Source organism: Leuresthes tenuis, unplaced genomic scaffold (genome assembly GCF_036924035.1).
Source record: "Leuresthes tenuis unplaced genomic scaffold, fLeuTen1.0.hap1 SCAF_10, whole genome shotgun sequence".
Lineage (NCBI taxonomy): Eukaryota > Metazoa > Chordata > Actinopteri > Atheriniformes > Atherinopsidae > Leuresthes > Leuresthes tenuis.
The window spans coordinates 18,299,819-18,320,121 of NW_027325364.1; the positions used below are offsets into that span (position 1 = coordinate 18,299,819).

The 20,303-nt window shown below is 39.7% G+C and overlaps 2 protein-coding genes across 5 annotated transcripts; both read left to right on the top strand.

Moving 5' to 3' along the window:
* Positions 1-2,145: 2,145 nt before the first annotated feature.
* Positions 2,146-9,689, top strand: LOC140316681 (protein tyrosine phosphatase type IVA 3). 3 transcript variants are annotated; one of them, XM_072394610.1, is made up of 8 exons: positions 2,146-2,524; positions 2,954-3,011; positions 4,544-5,006; positions 6,516-6,653; positions 6,846-6,938; positions 7,034-7,164; positions 7,270-7,344; positions 8,783-9,689. In XM_072394610.1, exons 4-8 carry the CDS (start codon positions 6,558-6,560, stop codon positions 8,898-8,900), a joined length of 513 nt encoding a protein of 170 aa, XP_072250711.1. In that variant the 5' UTR covers positions 2,146-2,524; positions 2,954-3,011; positions 4,544-5,006; positions 6,516-6,557; the 3' UTR covers positions 8,901-9,689. The 3 variants fall into 3 exon arrangements, with proteins under 3 accessions (XP_072250711.1, XP_072250710.1, XP_072250712.1); XM_072394609.1 differs by lacking the exon at positions 2,954-3,011; XM_072394611.1 differs by lacking the exon at positions 2,146-2,524 and having other exon boundaries at positions 2,803-3,011; positions 6,521-6,653.
* Positions 9,690-10,864: 1,175 nt separating this feature from the next.
* zfat (zinc finger and AT hook domain containing) lies at positions 10,865-19,992 on the top strand. 2 transcript variants are annotated; one of them, XM_072394607.1, is made up of 24 exons: positions 10,865-11,029; positions 11,476-11,634; positions 11,944-12,108; positions 12,194-12,322; positions 12,549-12,662; positions 12,746-12,847; positions 12,940-13,013; positions 13,515-13,558; positions 13,752-13,823; positions 14,039-14,187; positions 14,317-14,408; positions 14,700-14,848; positions 15,259-16,120; positions 16,340-16,457; positions 16,548-16,780; positions 17,005-17,086; positions 17,273-17,392; positions 18,062-18,235; positions 18,349-18,437; positions 18,749-18,887; positions 19,088-19,194; positions 19,288-19,375; positions 19,474-19,571; positions 19,647-19,992. In XM_072394607.1, exons 1-24 carry the CDS (start codon positions 11,011-11,013, stop codon positions 19,845-19,847), a joined length of 3,579 nt encoding a protein of 1,192 aa, XP_072250708.1. In that variant the 5' UTR covers positions 10,865-11,010; the 3' UTR covers positions 19,848-19,992. The 2 variants fall into 2 exon arrangements, with proteins under 2 accessions (XP_072250708.1, XP_072250709.1); XM_072394608.1 differs by having other exon boundaries at positions 19,653-19,992.
* The last annotated feature ends 311 nt before the right edge of the window (positions 19,993-20,303 follow it).

The following is a 20,303-nucleotide window of genomic DNA, read 5'->3' on the forward strand; positions in this document are numbered from 1 at the left end:
ACTGCAGCAGCCATGTTAAGGCTTGTAGCAACCAAAACAGATTCATACTGGCGCTGCCTATTCCACAAGCGGACGGAACAGAACATGAGATGACATGAGAATTATAAGACAGACATGAGATGAAGACTATGTCACAAGGTTGCTGTATATTACAAGTTACGTAAATCATCAATTCTCAAACTCTCTTCCAGCAATTAGCAGCTATGGCTATCTATCGTTTGGCACAATCGTTTGACAAATAAATAATTAACATCCACAAAGCAAGAGGAAGTTACAGCAAGAAGGTGAAGTGTTGTCAGGTAGCTCTCTGTTCAGAGGAAACAGCAGTTATCAGCAATGATGGAGGTCAAGTTGTGGTCTGGAAGACTGAAAGTTTTCAAGAGAATTGCTTGAAATTGCTTGAAAAAGATAAAAATAAAACCCTAATTTTACTTCAACAGATCCTCAGGAAAATTATACAGACACTGTGGTACACTAATATCACCTTCATTGAGGAGGTTTCAGAGGAAAACCTTCCATCAGCATAGCCACAAAAGTCTGCATCAGAAAATGGTTCCTTGAAAACAAGTCCTTTGGACAAATTATGTTCATAAAAATAACTTTTTGGCATCGATGCGCAGTGGTGTGTTTGGATTTAGAAAAAAAAAAAAACTCCCCTCTCCAACTTTATGAGCATGGAGGTGGATTGATCATGCTCTGAGCTTGTTTTTTTGTGTAACATCTCACTGGTTGAGAAAAGCGTAGATTCAACTGAAAACCAGTTAATTATGAGCAAACATCCTAAAATCTCTTAAAGGAAAAAACAAGATGGAGAGGGAAAATTTATCCTAAGCACACATCAAAAACCTGCTATGTAGTATCTCAGGAGGCACACAGAGGACTTGCAGGACCTCACGACATCTAGAATCTGTTTGTAGACCTCAAAATGCAAGAAAGGCCCCAAACCTCACAGAGCTACCTTTTGGTGTAAAATAGAGCAAAAATCTCTCAAACAAGAGCTGAAAGACTTAAAGCCGGCAACACGTGCACTAAGCTTATAACCAAGTTGAAAATTTTGATTAGAGCGCCTACATTTCTACATTTTACTGCACATCTCCAATTCCACATTTGAACCTTTTATGCCATCATATTCCTGCCACTCTCAGCTGCGTCACACTCATACTGTTGACAATTTTGCTGTAAAAAATTTAAAATGCTCTCAGTTCTGTACTCTTAACAAGCCCACAATACCTTCTATATTTAGATATTGTTTGTGGTCACAGTCCTCATTTCACAACAAGACAAAAATAATTAAGGTCTTATATCTCTGCTGATAGTGTTTATCAATCAAACTGTCACTTTGTATTTGGAATTTGCTAATCGCCCCTTGTGTCTATATTTAAGCTTGTTATCTAGGATACAAAAGGCGACAGGCTACCGTAACGAAAAGCAAAAGTGGGAAAACAGTGAGCCATCACACAGGGGCCAAATACTTGTCACCATATTCCATCAAAAACAGCCTGAGCTCTGAGAAAATATACTTACATACAATATACACAGAATTACTTGAAGCAGTAGGTGAGATCATCAGTATTGAGTGAATGTTCGAGAAGTGTCTGCCGTGACTACCATGCCACTTTATATACTCACATATCCATTAATTTAATGGAGAAAGACATTAACTGATGCGGTGAGGTAACCTTACAGGATAAGCTCACAACACAGATTAGCTAAAAGAAAACAAGGAAACTTTGGACGATTGTCACTTAGAGAGAAAGTTAATTCCATTAACTGAGACTCAATGAGTTCACTTGTCCAATCTGTCTAGTAGTTTAAAGGACCATCTATTTTTAGATTCAAGGAGGGGAAGTGAGGGAGGTATGGAAAACAACAGAGGTTCAGTCAACACGTTATTGCAACAGATATTAACGAGAAGAGTTATTTTGCAAATTTGCGCTTTTATCTGAAAAACACTGCTCCTCATTCATCTTGTGTTAGGTCCTGTGTGCGAGAGTTCATGGACCATGCAATCATTGGTCAACACAGCACCACTTCTTTACAGTTAGGAGTAAGGAGGTAGAAAAGATTGTCTGAAGTCACTGAAGGAGAGGAGTAGATGGAGGAGGAGGGGGAGCGAGGCTCCTCTCCTCTCTTTCTAAGAGCATTAACTCTAGAGCGTTCTGGTGGTGACAGGACTGTCAGGGTCAGACGGCCCCTCAGCCTGATTAGACCAGCTCACAGCAGATCCTCAGCACAGTACACTGCTGTACAAGAGCAGAGTGGAGTAACTAACTGGCACATGCAGCACGTCGCAGTGATTACCAAGCAGGCCAGAAGGGACAGGGAGAGGTGGATAGTTTAATTTTATAGTGGGGCAGAGCTGCAGGTTGCTGCAGAAAGACTTTACTCTCTGCTGCTGGACCAACAGCCATCTCAGCCACTTTTTACAGAGAAAAGAAACTAAAAGCAAGTTGATCTCCAAAGTGGCAAAAAGCCAGAAGGACTCAAATTTAGTCTATTGGAGAGGACATCAAAGAGCCAAGTGGTAAGGACAAACACTGACAAGAAATTGTATATGTTTTGTTGTTGTTGCAAATTCCCTCATGGTTATCTTTTCCAGAAGTGTGGTGCCCCTCTCTAACAAGCTCTGATGTGATAGATTAAGCTGATATGATAGATAAGGAATGTTGAGAATTCGTGAGAATTTTAGTAAACATTTATAGTGCTGCCAGAGATTGCAATCAAGCTAATCATATAAATTCTCTGGCACTGGAGGAGAGTGCTAAGACAAGAGTGCAGAGTCTGGACACAGTTGTTGCCACAAAAATTTGATGTGTCATAGAATCAGCCTCTAGTATAGATAGAGCTATAAATACAGCTGTAGGTATTTAGTGTCTATGAAGGTTTACTATAACAGGCAGTCAGCTGGTTGAATGTCAGCGCTCAAACTTTTGTGGGGCTGCTTCTTCTGCAGGACTTTAGTGTAACTACCAGTCAGTGCTTTGAGGATTTCCCTGTTCAGCAGCCAAGAGGTAAGGAAGAGGCTTAAGCACTCAGTAATAACGCAATTTTAGTTATTTGATTATTTTTTAGACTTTTTTAGAGTGACTTGAGTAACTGACGCTGTCATTAAATCTCTTTGTTGGGTATTTAACTGGAAGTCAGTGGAGGTTAATTATAGATGTTGTTGTAGGATTTATCCTATCTGAGGCTTTTACTAATGTGGCTTGTTAAGCTTACTTTCAGAAAACTTTTGATTCCACTAGATGTCTCTAAAATTATACAAAGATCCATTTTTAACTTCAACTTACAGTCTGTAACTGGCGATGCACCATTTACAAAATGCATTTTAAGATAACGGTGATGATTGGCTTTGCAGTGTTAAATGGAAATAAATCAATTGTGTAGACATTATTATAGCTATATGAAGTCATTCTGCTTTTGATGTCTGCTAACTGCCTAAAGTGACCGCAGTACTTGTGATGTGTTTGTATCTTATTTGATTCAGGTTTGTGGCAGTGATTGATATGATGCCCTTATTTTAGTTTTTCCTCTATGTCTCATTTTCAGGTTAATGAATCTCTACTCTGATTATAGGCGACACAGGGAAAATTCCTAATTATAATCAGTAAACAACCTGGTTCAGACTTCAGTCTTCTGCGTGAGTGTGTAAGTCTGTGTGTTAGAGGTGACGACAGACTACAGAAGCTTTTCCTGGTTGTTTTTCTGATTATTTGAGCACGTGAGTAAGCACAATTTTAGACCTTTGACTGCCTCACTTTATAGTTCCATCGCTCACTCTTCCTAAATAGTCATCAATCTAATTTCTGTGTTATCAAAAGAAAATCTTATCTTACTGAGACACTATGTCTTTCAGGTACATTTAATGGTGCAAAATATTGCAAGACAGCTCCCTACAAATCACCAAGAAGTGACACAATCAACTTTGCCTTGCTGAGCAACAGAAAGCATCCTGTATATATTAATGCTACAGAGCCCAATTTTTCAGATTTTGGTTGAATTTTATTATTGAGACCAGATTTCATTTGCTTAATAATGTGCAGTCTTAGATTTTCTGTCATAGAAATCATTTATAAACTGTTTGCCCAGTTTTGTTGTCCATTATGTGTAAGGAGGAAGACCAAATGGTTGTACAAATATCAGTAGTTTTGAGGTAAGATCTTGGTATATAAAACAATTTAGATCCTTTTAATCTAAGCCTTATTTTAAATGATAACAGTGGCCAAAAAAGTTCTAAGTTTACAAAATCTTTTAGAATAATATGCAGGCTAAGATTGCACTTACTTAAGTGAAAAATGTTGAATTTATACTTAAAACTCATGCCCCTTCCTAATCTTTATGTTAGACAACCACCCATATATTCAAAGCTTGTATTTGTTGGTAAGGATTTAATTTATTGAATAATCACAGAATATTGTGTCGGGCTCGGGTAATTTATCTGTTTAATAATTTCCGTGAAGATAGCCTACATGAGGTTAAAATATTATTTGTAACCTTTCTAACTGCTTTCTAACTGCATTTTTGTGTGTGCTTTGTATTGTAGAACCGCCGGTTGATGGAGTTTGTGCGACAGAGCGGTGACTACTGCCACGCTCAACACATTTAGACCCTGTCTGGGATGATGCTGCACCATGCAGTCCTGGGTCCATGACTTCTGAAAGACCACTGGCCTTTGCCTTCTGAACCTGCCAGCTCATGGGGGTAACAAGAGGAGCTTCAACACCAAAAGCTATCTGGAGAGAAAAGGAAAGAGAGACTGATTGAGAAAGACAAGGAAAGCCAGGTTCAGTGACAATCACGGGGGTACAAACAGAGCTGATACACTGCAGCCTCCTGGACAGTTGGATACAGTCAACAGATGGGATAACAATCCAGACACCAGGATCTCACAGCAAAATAAATACATTGAAACTGAATTCCTGAAAGAGACAGGAAGTCCAGACACACCTGGAGCTCAATCTGTGTTGCTGAACACATAATCACTAACTGCTTCTCTGGAGCTAAAGGTGAGAGGTGACTGGTCACCAGATCTGGACTAAATATAGTGATGTGCAAACACTTTAACTTCACTTTATGTGATATGGTATCTAAAATGAGGTCGGTCATGAGATTCTGCAGTAGTTTCTCTTTAAGATGGACAGTGTGAAAAAATGCAAAAAAAAAGTTGGGTTTTTTTGCTTAAATCCCATGAACTATGACAGTTCACCTGAAAAGGATTTCAGAAGTTTAACCACAGGACACGAGATGCTTAATCTATCACTGAGAGTCCATTGTGTTTTTGCATGCCACAAGTTTTCATATCACATGTCGTTTATACATCCAGGACTGACATCCAGATTAGTTGTAATGTCACAAATCATGCTCACATGTATATTATAAACCTAGATTCAAGGGGAACTCAGATATAACTGATGGAAATAACACCAGACTTTGTCATTCTCTCAAATGTATTAGATCAGGCTGAGGTTGAGTAGGGCTATTATAACAGTCATGTGCAGACAAAATATATTTGCCCATTATAGCTTTTACTGCCAAAATTTTGACTTGTCTAAACAGTAAGAGCATAGGTGTGAAAAACTGCATGGATCCATTCTAGCAAGTCATTACAGAGGACATAGCATACTGTACACCTTGGAACCAGCTCTCCTAAATTAAATGCAGTTATGAAAATCACATATACGCCTTTCATTCATTGACATTCCAATATGTGTGAGCCAAAAAGTCTGATTTGATTTTGGTGTCTACTGTTCCCCCTTAAATTACTTAAGGCTCAGATGTCAGCCACGTGTACTCCAGCATACACAGACCCAAACTCAAGGTCTAATCAAGGGGTGGAAATTAATAACACCTGTGTGGGAGGACTGGCGTGTCCTACATACCTACATTATCTGCAGTATCATATACAACATTTTAATGCTGTTGTACCATAGGCATTTTATCTTGTTTTCACTGTGGATGATGGGTTTTTAGAGGTTTTGAACAAAAGTGCTGTTTTTGGAAATGTGTACGGCTTTGTATGTTTCCTCTCATGCTAATTCGCTTATCTTATTAGCATAGCATTAACACATGCTTCTGCACATTTTGATCGTTACTATCACATCGTTTTTGGTCTGTTTAATCTCCACAAAGAAAAAACATGTGGAAAAGACAATGTGGGATTTTTACAAGCAATTCCATGCCATAATGCCTATTTCTTTTCTGTCACTTCCAGTCTTTATGTTGAGTTGAGCTAACTGCCTGCTTGCTCAAGATTTTGTATTTGGCATACAGACTTACAGGCATGTTTTGTTCCAAAAATGTTGAGCATTACATTCAAGACTGTTACCATTTTGGTTCAGTTTTGAAAGGGCTAGATTTTCATGCTCAGAGATAATGTGGAGATTGAAGGCAGCATTGAAGAAAAAATATTTCACCCTTTTTTCACAAAAAAGGCTGCTTTCAATACAGTTTAGATATTTCAGATCATTGTCATTGTCCGTTCTTTCCTCTGACAAATTTCACTCCTTTTCATAAAGGTCAGAGGTCCTCCTGGAGTGTCAAAGGTTAAACTAGGCACCATGAACCGTCCAGCTCCAGTGGAACTGTGCCACAGGAACATGAGATTCCTCATCACACACAACCCCACAGACAGTACACTCAGCTCCTTCATAGAGGTAAGAAACTTGTGTTCTCAAGTTAAGACATACATGCACATAAGCACATATCTTACACATATATCTTATACTGAGTGCAGAACCTCTCCTTCTGACCAATAATAAACAATAGCAGTCATTTGATCTATGCCAATTGTTAAAAGATAAAAAGGTTTGTTGAAGTTAAGTCTTCTTCATGTTTACTCCTTTCAGGATTTAAAGCGGTTTGGCGTAACCACCGTGGTGCGAGTTTGTGACATCACCTATGACAAAACATCAATTGAGAAAGATGGCATTACTGTAGTGGTAAGGACAAAATTACCAGCCAGTCACACTGAAACGTAATCATCCTGTTACAAGATGCAAAGTTCATGGCAGTAACTGTTGTGGCTGCCATGCAGGATTGGCCCTTTGATGATGGCGCACCACCACCCAGTAAATTGGTTGACGATTGGTTGAATCTGCTGAAGAAGAAGTTTCAGGAAGACCCAGGAAGCTGTGTGGCTGTTCACTGTGTTGCTGGACTGGGAAGGTATTTGACTATCCATGTGTGTATATCTATCTAAAGATCGATAGATAGAAATGTAAAAACTGCCTTTACAGACGATATGACTCTTTCGTGTGTGCTTGCATACAGGGCTCCTGTGCTGGTTGCTTTGGCTCTGATAGAAAGCGGGATGAAGTATGAAGATGCAATTCAACTCATCAGACAGTAAGTACATTTATATACACAACTATGTCCAAAAATAACAAATGCCATGAAGTAAGAGCATTTGATCTTAAATCATAATGAAACAATTTTATAAAATATTACGACCCAATGATCGTACACAGTGCACAGCTGAAAGTCCTCTAGCAAAGTTCATAAGATATTCCAAAGTACACATTCCACCACTTAATCAAACCAAAAATTAATCCAATTTGGTCATTTTACAATAATCCTTAAGAGAAATGGACAAAACAAATGGCACTAGCTGAAGAAGAATGAATTCATGCTTTTTTTTCTTTTATCTCTACGTATTCTGCACCAAATAAGAAACACTTAAAAAATATTTGAAAAATGCTCAGTGATTTAAATGTATGCCTATATGTCACAGACACAATAGGCATATGTGCATGACTTTTGTTTGAGTGAGTTGTTGTAGATGGAGGCCAGGATATCAGTGGCACATAAAAGAATTAAAAAGTACTGTAGAGTAGGCACATATTAGTTAACAAGTACCCTTATTACAACTTAAGCCATATATAAAATGTGTTGAAAGTGGGCATCAGCAGTATAAAATGAGTCAGGCAAATGCTGCTGGTTTTATGTTAGACAATGTTTTTTTGCAACTAATCATTGTACTGTCATTGTAAATATTTTTGAGTCTCTTATTTATTCTGTCAGGAGCTCAGCGATGTGTGTGAACTGCAACCAATAATGAAATATAAATTAAAAAACAAAAATAGAATTTGTGGATTATGATAGTACAGGAGCTTGGTAATTGTAATTGTTGCTTTTATGCTTAGATCATAGCTTATTATACAGTATATTGTGATGAAGCTTGCAAACTGTTCCCAGACTTGCTGACTTTTTCATCATCCTTCAGGATTATTTTTAAGGCAGCTTGCTAAAATGATCTTGTGTTCTTGTGATTCCCTAAAAAGTACCTTGAACTTGAGATTTACTATCTATCAAAATATAGTTAAGGAAAAATGCAATCACCTTATGGAAACAGCATACTCCGACTGCACTTACCTTCCCTTGCAGACCAATTCACCCGGCCGCAATGGAAAAAACGCTAAGAAAAAAATTAAAGAACACCACAAAGATCCAGCTTCCAAATTTTCCAGATCCCAATTTAACTGGGTATACAAAGGACACACTGGAAAAATGCCAGTCCACAGAGGTCCTGATCTGAATACCAAGCCTTCATAGCTTAGAACAATATAATATCAAACAGGAAGTTTTAATGTTGTACCTGATCTATGGTAAAACAAACACACACACACACACACACACATATATATATGTATTTTTTAATACTTGATTATAAAGTATTCAATGTGAAATATGGAGAATGTCTGTAATCAATAACTATACAGGGAATCACTGAGAGTATTTAAAAGATATCCACACTGGTTTTCACTGTAAAATATTTGTGTTTCAGGAAGCGGCGTGGAGCCATCAACAGTAAACAGCTAACCTACCTGGAGAAATATCGATCGAAGCACAGACTCCGTTTTAAAGACTCTCACACGCACAAGAACAAATGTTGCACCATGTGAAAACACACACATTCAGACAAATGCACGCATACATATGATGATACATCTCAACTAATGTCTCAGGAATCCATCCAATGCTGTCGCAAACAGTGAAACAGAGGCCCCATTTGGCCACGTTCAGAATTTCGACAGTTTCTTTAATTGAAATAATTTCTTGTCTTTCACTGATTATTTTGCAGGCACCTTTGCTCCATCGTATGGGTTAGAGAGCACAAAAATGCACATAGTGGTTGAAGGACAGAAGAAAAATACAGGAGTGAGATGTTAAAACCGATTGTTGTTACTTATAGATATTTCTAGAAAGAACACAAAGTTGGTGGTGGCGAATAATGTATTAAAGTATGTGACTTGCATTTAGATTTTTATTGGGACACCAATGAAAATCCTGGCTGTGGGTCTGATTATTAAGATTTTTACAACTGGTCTTCAAACTTGATGACCTCAGTATTTTCAAACCTCAGCAAAATTTGAGTTTAAATCACAGAAACAATCATTTGTATCTGTAAGTATCTCTTTTTATGGCATGTAAAATCCTTCGTAACACATAACAATGCTGAGAGATCAAAACTAAAATTCGGTCTCAAAACATTTGAGATATTTGGGCAAATCCGTGTGCATCATGCAGTCTAAGTCACACTTTCTAACACGTATTTGATTGGTGTTTACTGCACCTGTATTTTTCCTGAACAATGCATGTACACAACTGCTTTTGGCACTTAATATACAAATAACTTTTGCTGATGATAGAGAGTGCATTATTTATGTTTTAGTAGGTTGCTTTTGTGGTCTTATCTAAAAATCATCTTCAACCTGATCTCATGTCCTGAACAACAATTTGTGAGGAAACAAACGAGAGAAGGGAACGTAAAGTCGAAGTAAACAAGAAGAAGATTAAGTGAAGATGAAAGAGAGCATTGTTCATATGTGTGTGCATGTGTCTGTTTGAGTGTGTGTGAGACTAGCAGTCTTTAGATATTGTTGTTTACTTTGGCTGGCCTGAGCTGACAATTTTTTTATGTAAAAAAAGAACAAAAAGAAAAGAAGCTGTAACTGTATGTATGTCTGTAAATTTTTGCATTGTTTAATAAAATTTTGTCAACATGCCTGACAAAACTGTTGCTGTTCAACGGGTCCTCCATTTTTTACATGACTTATTTCAATTTTTCATCTTACTGAGCTCCATACGGCTAATGGAACTTAATAAAGTATATCATTTATAATATGTTATCTAAAAAGATCAATATATCTATTGAAATTAAAACTTTACACACACAATTGCCAAAACCAAACCAAAGCAAAGAGCAGTGGATGAACCTCATTCAATCACCTATCTACATAATAACAATAAGAATTATTTTGTTTACTAAAACATTTTAGTTCTGCTACTTGAGAGAGGTAGAAAAATAACACAACACAAAACGTTAATTCAGATGAGTTTGCAGAAAAACTTACCTTATACGTATGTATCTATCTGTAATTGAATGGTAAGCTCATCAAATTAAATCAGAGCACAGTAATTAGCATGCAACTTTTAGTGACATCTGTTTGTCTGCAGCCATGAGTTTGCAAGCGATTGATGGTCATACCAACCACCTTGAACTACTGTAAGTCCTGCATTAGGAAGGTCAAGAAGGATAATTCCGCCAGCTCCAGTCACAACCTGAAGACTTAATTGTAAATCACACAACCCAGTGAGAAAACCTTTAAAACTAAGTAATAATTTAGCATGAGTAAGTTGAAAACGATTTTTGTTGTTTCTCTCACTGTAGAAATTTTTGATGGTGTATTTTCTTCTTCTTTTTTTTTTTTTTTAGTAAAAACTAAGAATGTGAAATCTACAAAAAAATCATTTTTGCCTTATTTTTTAACCATTTTAGATGTGGTTAAAACGTAAAGCTGTTGTCCTCCCGCCGCTAAGAGGCGCTGTAGGTCACAGCGCCAACGTGATGGTCCCGTCTACTTCCGCTGGTTGGATGCACTTGTGTCGCAGATTCGACAGAAATTTTTGTAATCGTAAAGTCAAATTAAGTTTTGAATCTTGATGTCGCTGTTACATTTGGCTATATACTAGATAGAGTAGATTTAATTGCCTTTCTAGACGTCGGAACAAATGGATGGGCAAAAAACAGGTGAGAACTTTGGCTAGCTTAAACTCGAATATGTTTATTGGGTCCTCATTTTATCTTGGGCCCAATCAAAATAAACCAACGCACTCCAATTTAAACTAATCGAAACTCATGCATGCGCTGATTTGAAATGTTTTTATTTTATGTCAAACTGTGGACTTAAAGTAAAGGCTTTGTCGTGGAAGAACAATTAGTTACGGAGTGCTTTGACGTGACTCTTATGAAAGTTTCAAGTGCCAACTGACTGTTATCAAGCTGAAAAAAGTTCAGTAAAGGAAGTTTTGAAACCGTAAACCTAATTAAGCGGACCACAGCAAGCAGTTGTGGTTCATTTGAATAAGGACTATATGAATGGTTGTGTAGTAGTTGTTTATTACATGTATATAGTATACTTGAACAGTGTACTGGCTTCTGCATCTGCCACCTTTTCTTTCCTCGTCTCTCTCCAGCTGGTTCTGTGTTCATGTGCCGGCTGTGCAACCTCTTTTCCCCGAGTCGCTCTCATCTCCTGACCCATTGCTCGCAGCTGCACCCCCAACATGAGCCTCCAGATGACATCATCATTATGTTGCAGCCCCTTGTAACTGAGCCTGTTGAGAAGCTGGCAGGTAAGAGTACCCTGGCAATACCAGCATTACTGTTACAGAACGTGTTGAGTCTATGAATTTCTACAATTCTAGAAGTTATGCCAGAATAAGAATCACTGCATTTTCCAGCTCAAAGATAGAATTGATTTGAACACTGGGTGAGTATTAGTTTGGACCCAAGCACCATCAAATGAATGGTACTTAGTTTTTTATCAATCAGTTAAAATGCAAAACAAATACATGTGACCAGAAAGGAAAAAAACTAATTGGAGTTTTGTGACAAAAACAGTGCTGCCTTCTTAATTACCTTGCTCTTTTATTGACTCACAGAGAACCCAGTGAAACGAAAACGAGGACGACCGAAGGGCTCTACAAAGAAGGCACGCGTGGATTTGACAGAGGGCACGGCCATCACCACCCTTTCACCAGAGGATCCTTTTAAAAGAGAAGAAATAAGGAAAAAGGAAGGAGACCGACATAGTAGCTCTGCTGAAGGTAGTATTGTTGCTATGTATATGTAACCCATGAAAAAACAAAGTGCATAACTGCCTTCTGACTGTTATTGTTTTACTTTGGTGAGGTGACAGCCAAGAGGGGATTTTAGGGCTGAAATGCAGAGACTGCCATCGTTCGTTCCGCAACAGGCGACAGATCCTGAAACACATCTGCCTGAGGGAAGAGGATGAAGAGGAGGATGACACAGAGAATGGTAAAGGAGAGTAAATACAGACTTGTTAAAGTGTGATGTGCAGCCAATATGTACAATAGATGCTTCTACAGAACAGTAGTGTGTTGGAAAATATGCACAACATGTTTAAAGATGAATAAATATCTCTAGATTAACCTTAACATGTTTGAAAAAAGAACAGACAGTATAGCTTTATTGTAACTGGCATTTTAGGTTATGTGGATTAACGGTCCCTAATCACTTTTAGGGAGCATCTGTGGTGGAAAAGAGGGTGAGGCCTCTGGAAATTTGGATTCTGGAAGTGCAGATTCAAACCAATCAAAACAAAACTCAGCAAGACCAAGACTCAATGGAGAAAAAGGTACGTTTGAAATCTGCATGTAGTCTCCGACAAAACAAGACTCATTTAGTCTGCACTAAATACAATCTCCTCTCCGCATGAAGGCTTTAGATCACCAAGAAGTAACCGAAGTCGTGTTTCAACCGAAGCAGGGCACAAAAAAACAGTCATCAGTGTTGTTCTTACAGAGGATGAAACGCTTCCTGGTCAGTCTTTGTGCTAGCTTTTTACATTTTGGCTAAAAGTTTGGATTTAGAATAAATAAGTAAACAGTGTGTGTTTTTATTCAATTCGACAGGGGTTTCTAAGATGATTCCAGTGGAGGACAGTTCAGCGGAAACAGAGTCTGTCGCTGTCCAAGCTCAACCGCAGGTAAGCAAGAAATATTGTGGCTCATCGTATTCAGCCGACTTCTAATACATTTTAAATCACTTACTTTGACTAACATTTAGCTGTTGCATGCAGCTGAATTCAACAATGATATGAGACCACGTTGACATTTTTGCCTCCACTACGATACCTTTGTGGTGTATAGAGCTGCCTTTATTTTGGTCTACTTTGGATAGTCCACTTCTTTTTGTAGAACAATTTACATCGTGTTACATTTACAGACTGCTCGAGATAAGACTGTCGACAGTATTTTGTGATTCAAGAAATCGATTTATCATAATGCATGTTTTATTTAAAGCTTGCGCTTTCTGAAATAAATCGTGGCACTTTTCAGTGTATCTAATGAATAAGATGTGGCGATTCTGTGACAGCGTTTGGTCTCGTCTAGTTTTTATTATCTCACAATTACCGTTTCAGTTGATGTTATTTATAAATCCTGATTTTTTTTATGATCCTTTTCGCTGAATGTCTCCGGTGTTTTAGCACCTTGCCCGTGAAAATAACCCTACAACAGACCAGGAACACAGGTATAGTAAGAGAAAATGTTCTTCTCTCTTCTAATTCTTCAGATGTAATACATGTGTCATGGTCACAGTAAACTGACAGCTAGTAAACTTGCTACATTGAAACAAATTTGGTGTGTTTAGTTGCTGGAAGTGGCAGTATAATCTTTTGATGTCCTGATCTTCTGATCTTCATGTTTTCTGCTCCTAACTCTAGCCAGACCTCTACTACAACAACAGCCGCCAGCAAAGGCTTCCAGGAATATTCTATCAAGCAGGAAGCTTCCAAGTACTATAAGAATATTATGTTTTTTTTAAAAATATGTAGATATTGATTTTATTTTGCGACATTTCTAGAATTGGTGGTAAATGCTCCCATTGTTTGCATGGATGCCTTGTTCATCTGTTTTATTCCACTTTAACAACACATCCCACCACTACAGTAGCATTTATAATGAGATTGTTGAACCTGTAAAATGACTATTTTCACTCCTTGCTTCCCAGTTTACTTCAGAGCCAGTTGAAGATCTTTGCCTGTGAGTTTTGCAATAAGATCTTCAAGTTCAGACACTCGCTCGTTGCCCACCTCAGGACACACACCCAGGAAAAACCCTTTCAGTGTCCAAACTGTGACTACGCATCAGCCATCAAAGGTAAATGCGGACTCAGGGGAACAAAGAACGCATTTGTACTCCAAACTATACTGTTTGGAGAAATCGAAGTAGGAAGACATGGAAAGAGAGACGGTGGCGTTTCTTACTTACATGTTTTTTCCTTTAAAGCAAACCTGAATGTTCATCTGAGGAAGCACACGGGAGAGAAGTTCAGCTGTCAGCACTGTCCTTTCAGCTGCCTCAGCCCAGGACACCTTAAGGTGTTGTTATTAATTCGTTCACATAAATAGCATAAACAAAATGCATCACAGTATCAACTCAACTCTTTCAATAATGGCCAAGCTGTTGTCTTCTTACATTTATGCCTTAATGCAGTACATTAGTCCTCTGTTTTGCGGTCAGTTGGGAGATTCCTTTTTTTATTCTGTGTTTTTTAGGCTCTAAATATTTCATCTCTAAATTGCGTTGCATCAGATTAATTGGATACATTTTGAGCGTGGCAGTAGTGTTTCCCGCTGACACCTGGAACTCTTGTGTTTGTGGTGACGCAGGTCCACATAGAGCGGGTCCATCTGAAGACGAAGCAGCACTGCAGCTTCTGTGACAAAAAGTACTCTGATGTGAAGAACTTGCTGAAACACATGGAGAAACGACATAACCTGAAAGATCCGGCCGTTTACCAGAACTACCAACAACTGAGGTTTGACCCACAGCAGAGGCTCTGTGAGGCTCTCCTCCTGTGAGAGGACATGGGAGAGTTGAGATGAAGACAGACAGATGCGTACCAGCCGTCTGAAAGCAGTATTCAGATAAAGTCGTTTCGCCGACCAATTTTGATCTACAAATGAAATGAATAAAACTCCATAGGAATGGCGAATAGCTTCTTAGGCACATTTCTAATGGTGTAAACTAACTGTGTCTAAAAAATATTTTAGCTATAGTTGAAACCCACAGTAATGTCTCTGACTCCATGGTAAAATAGTTTATTTTACGAGGATGGTGGTATTGTTTGGAGACATGTTTGTTTGAATGGGGGCCCACTGTTTCATATCTTTTAATTATTTAACCACAACACACCTGCCTTTCTAATTCATTGTCATTGTAATCCAGGTTAAAGACACGTCAGGGCCTCAGACAGCTCCTGTACCGCTGTTCCACCTGTAACCGACGCTTCAAGAACCAGCTGGAGCGGGAGCGCCACCTGCTGATCCACGGGCCTCAGCGCCCGTTCGCCTGCCTTCTCTGTGACCACGCCGCAACCAAGATGGTTGCCCTCGCTGCGCACGTCAGGAAGCACCTCTTTCTCTACATTTGCTGTGTCTGCAATGAGAAGTCGGTCAGCTCACAGAGACTGAAGAGTCACCTGGAAGAGTCGCACCCCGAGCTGGACCAAGAGCAGGCCTTCACCGACTGCATCAACATGAGTTTCTATCTGATTCCGCCTGAGGGAGGCGGAGGGAGCGAGGAGACGGAGAGAGGAGCGGTGGAAGAGCACGGCGTAGTCCAGGAACGCCGAGATGACAGGATGAGTGAGGAGGTTGGAAGAAATGTTGCGGAAAGGGAGGAGCGGCGAAGCGGGGATGGAGAGGAACTGAGGGAAGAGAGGGAGGAAGAACGAGCCAAACCTCAGCAAAGAAATGTAGAAGCAGAAGAACAACTGATTAAAGGAGGTACTCTGCAAAGTACCCAAGACAGATGTGATGAAGCAACGGGTGAGGAGAAGTTACACAATGCGTCAGCATGCAGTGCTGCAGCTGAAAGACTTAAAGAGAACACGCATACCTCTTTATCACCAGAGAGCAGTCACACCCCGCTCTTGGAGAGCAAGACTAAAGAAAACACACACACATCTGCAGAAAACACACACATATCTTCATCATCTGGAAACGCAAACTTGTCTGATTTAAGCACAGACACGCATTCATCCTCTCGTCCTCAGGTGGACACTGAGCAAACTCCACCCTCAGAAAAGGTACATTTAAAGCTCGGTTGACATCAGTGTTTCCTTTTCTGAATTTATCACCTCTGGTTTTTCTTTTATTTACATAGAAAAGTGGTGATTTTGACACCAGCAGACATCATTTGAATTTGGATTGCGCTCATATAGTAATTTGTTTATGGTGTCCTAAGGTAGAATCTATCCTGTTATGCTTGGTCCTGACTTTTTCTTTTCTCTCGATGGCTGTCGGAGGTTTTCCATCAGAGTGCCTTCCAGCAGGTGTTTTCATCTCTTCAGAAGACTCGGCTTGATATGGAGACTTTCCAGAGGCTCAGAAAAATTTACGGTGACCTTGAATGTCAATACTGCGGTGAGATGATGCCTCTTTATGCACCATCTTTGTGTTTGTATTTTTAATGCCAGTATCAGCTGCTTCTAATCACATTTTTCTGCTTCACAGGTAAACTGTTCTGGTATAAAGTCCATTTTAATGTCCACATACGCACACACACCAAGGAGCACTTGCATTACTGTTCAAAGTGCAGCTACTCGTCCATCACCAAAAGTTCTTTGAAGCGGCATCAGATCCAGAAACACAGCGGCTTGCTGCTGCCCTGTTCCAGTCCCAGCTGTAAATACTCCACGCCTGATAAGTACAAACTTCAAGCCCATATGAGGACACACCACGAACAGGTAACCTGCCTGAAGACATTTGCAATTGCACAGAAAAACTGCAAATAATTGGTGCCCTTTCATTTTTACCTTGACACACTATATTTATCAAAAATGCCAGCTCTAAGAGTATCTGAGGCTGTCTCCAGTGAAAAACACCTCCAACGTCTCTGTTATTTCTCAAAGAGATGTGCGTGTCAGTCCTTTTCTTTGGTAATCCTCCTTTCTCTTGTTGACATTTACAGGGTAGCAGTGCGACCTGTCCTGTCTGCCATCGCAGTTATCCAGAGCACAAACTGAAAAACCACATCAAGTCATCCCACCCTGGTAAAGGAAACCTTTTCCACCAAGACAACCAAAGAAAAAGCCAAAACACACTTACTGCTCAGTAATGTCTGTTGTTTAAAAGCAATTTCTACCCGTCTGTAAAAATGTGATAGTGTTTTAGTTGTGTTTTAGCTTCATTTTAGCTCTCTTCAAGCAATTTGACCTTTTTTTGTTGGTTTTTGACAGACAAACTGCCCGTGCGAGGCAAAGGCCTGATGGTGCAGCGTGCTGAGAAGTGCCCTTACTGTGACTCATACTTCCTAAAGAACAGCAGTGACTTTCAGCAGCACATCTGGGCACACCAAGGTGCGATATCACTCCGGCGCTAACACAGACAAGCACACACTCGCAGCACGGGGGTACAGCTCTGCGCAGAGTTTGACTTTCTCATTTCTTTATGAGCTCAGCTGCCATCTGTCTCTTCCTCCTCCTGGCTGCCCTCCAGAAGGAAGGACTAGAATGAAAACGCACATGTAGGCGTCGTAGGAACATACTGTGTAATTGTCTTATGTAATTCTGGGGATTTTAATGCTTTTGCGGTTTTTCTTTGTCTCTTCTACACGTTGCAACATCACTTTTGCGCTCCCCCATTTATTCTCCTGTGAAGTGATGGAGGCTGTTTACAAATGAGCCACAGCAACTATGCAGTACAGTTTTAATTGTTTCCCGCACACATGCTCCTCCCGGCCCCCACTGTACTTCTTCACCTTGATGAGCTACTTACCTTGAAGTTACAGCTGTCCTGAGGCTGAGATACTGCAGCCCAGAGCAGATGTTGGTGAAGGTTTCGGAGAACACAGTTTTTAACATCTCTTTCATTTTCCCAGTGCTGCTTTCTTGTGGTGTTTTTAGCCCTCAGCAGCTGTTGTCTAGCTCGTACATGCCTGTACATCAGTCACCTATACAAGTGTCACTAAAAAGCCATATTTGATTAAAGTACTTACCGTATCTGTTTGTTTGCGTCTATGCGGGCAGGTTTGAAGCCATATGTCTGCAGTGAGTGCGACTACACAAGCCGCAGTCGGAGCAACCTGAAGACTCACATGAACCGACACAACATAGAGAGACATCACCTCTGTGATCTGTGCGGTAAAAAGTTCAAATCTAAGCTCACGCTGAAAAGCCACAGGCTGAGTCACACGGATGAAGGTACGTCGCAGGCCGCTTCAGATTTGTTAACACAGCAGCTCTCATGTTGGAATAGCAGGAATCTGACTGGGAAATGATAAACATGAAGAGCGATGGGTTTTGTCTCTGTCCAGGGAAGCGCTTTCAGTGTTCAGAGTGTGACTTCTCTTCAGTCTTTAAACCGTCCTTGCTCAGACACATGGAGCAACATGCCAAGTTCAAGGTCAGAATATGGACGGTCTATGATTTCTCTATACTACATCGGTGTGATGACAAATCCCCAGCAAAAACAAAAGAAACAGTTAACAGTAAACCAGTTAACATAGATTCAGAATGTCACCGACATGTTACAGCTTAAACCAACAATGTGAAGTCATTTAGTCTGATTTGTACTGTAACCAAAGTCGACTGTAACTTACGTTTCCTGTTGTGTTACAACTTAAAGAGCAGTAATAACAGGTGAAAAAGCTAAGCAAATCTTTCATGTTTATCTCACATGTATTACATTTGAATTCTCTCGGTGTGCGTTTGTAGCCGTTTCGTTGTGCTCACTGCCACTACTCCTGTAACATCGCCGGTGCTCTGAAGCGACACTACAACATGAAGCACCCAGATCAGACATACGAGAATGCCGGACCTGGACTGCCTAACTCTGACACTCTCAAGCAGCAAGGTCCTATCTCTGCTCTCCCTCTAAAGTTATATTTTTCTTCACCAGTGGAACACTTCTTTAAAAAAAAACACTAAAAGGATGTTAAGAAAAAATGTTCAGATCATTAGATTTTTTTGTCGTAAACTTTAGGGAGTTTGCACATCATAAAGTTTGTGTTAGAAATAATCTCAACACGCACGCTTGTGTGTGCCTGTGTTTAGGTGGTATGAAGTGTCCGGAGTGTGAGTTTGTTTACGGAACAAAGTGGGAGCTAAACCGTCACCTGAAGAGCAAACACAGTCTGAAAGTGGTAGAAGGCACGTGGGAGGTAAGCAGCGTTCAAATACAGAGCTTGAGCAAGACACCAGCAGCACAACGCAGAGCTTTTCATGCAGTATCTGCTGTATTTGTGAACATGCAGGTGGCTGAGGAAGTAGAGGCCCAGTATGTGTCTGTGGAGGATGAAGGGCACCTGACAGAAGCACCTCTGGCAGTCATGGAGGAGAATGGTAGCAAAATAGATAAGAGATGAGAGATAAGCAGATAATTGTTATTATTCTTCATTATGAAATACACATTGCACTAACCGTGTCTCTCATCTCTTCAGTTAATATCCAGCAGATCACTGAATTCAGCTCAGAGACTCAGGATGCAGTCACCTCTATGGTTGCCATGGCTCCAGGCACTGTGACTGTAGTGCAGCAGGTAAACGGCATCATGTCAGCTTCTCAGGAACCAATAAGGGATTGGCAAAATGTTGATGCGGCGCTGTTGTTGAAGTTGCAGGTGGCTGAGGAGCAGGAAGTCAGCGACTGCAGCGACCAGCTGATGGTGGTGAATGCAGAGGGCGGTCTGGATGGCAACCAGGTGATGGTGGTTGAGGAGTCACACGGCCTGGAGACTCTGACGGTCCTTACTCAGGGAGAAAACATGCACCATTATATCGTCTATGTCCAGGAACAAACTGTTGAGATCAACTAGTAACTAAAGTATTTGAAGATCATGCAGCTGTAGTCAATAAAATCATGATTTAGTGAATGTTAATTTATAGTAATCAGGATTTCCCTTCATCAGATTAATTAGATCAGATAATTATCAAATTATGTCAAGACAAAGTTATGTTGTATGTATGTAAATAAATTCCAAGTACTACACTGTTCAATGCACTGCAGTGGCTTCATTTTCTGAAGATATAGTAAGGATTTTTTTTTCTTATGAAATACAAATATCTTTTCGCTGAAAAATTGTTGAAAGTTGGAAACTTTATTTTCAAAGTACATAATCAGATGTAGAAAAAGTTAGATTAGATTTGACTTTTGACATATATATTTTGATCATGGTAACAAAAACTTGAATAAAAGAGCACAGAGTAATTTGATTTGCACCATGTACACATGAACACAGAAAGAATTCATCTTTAGCAGAATACATAAAGGA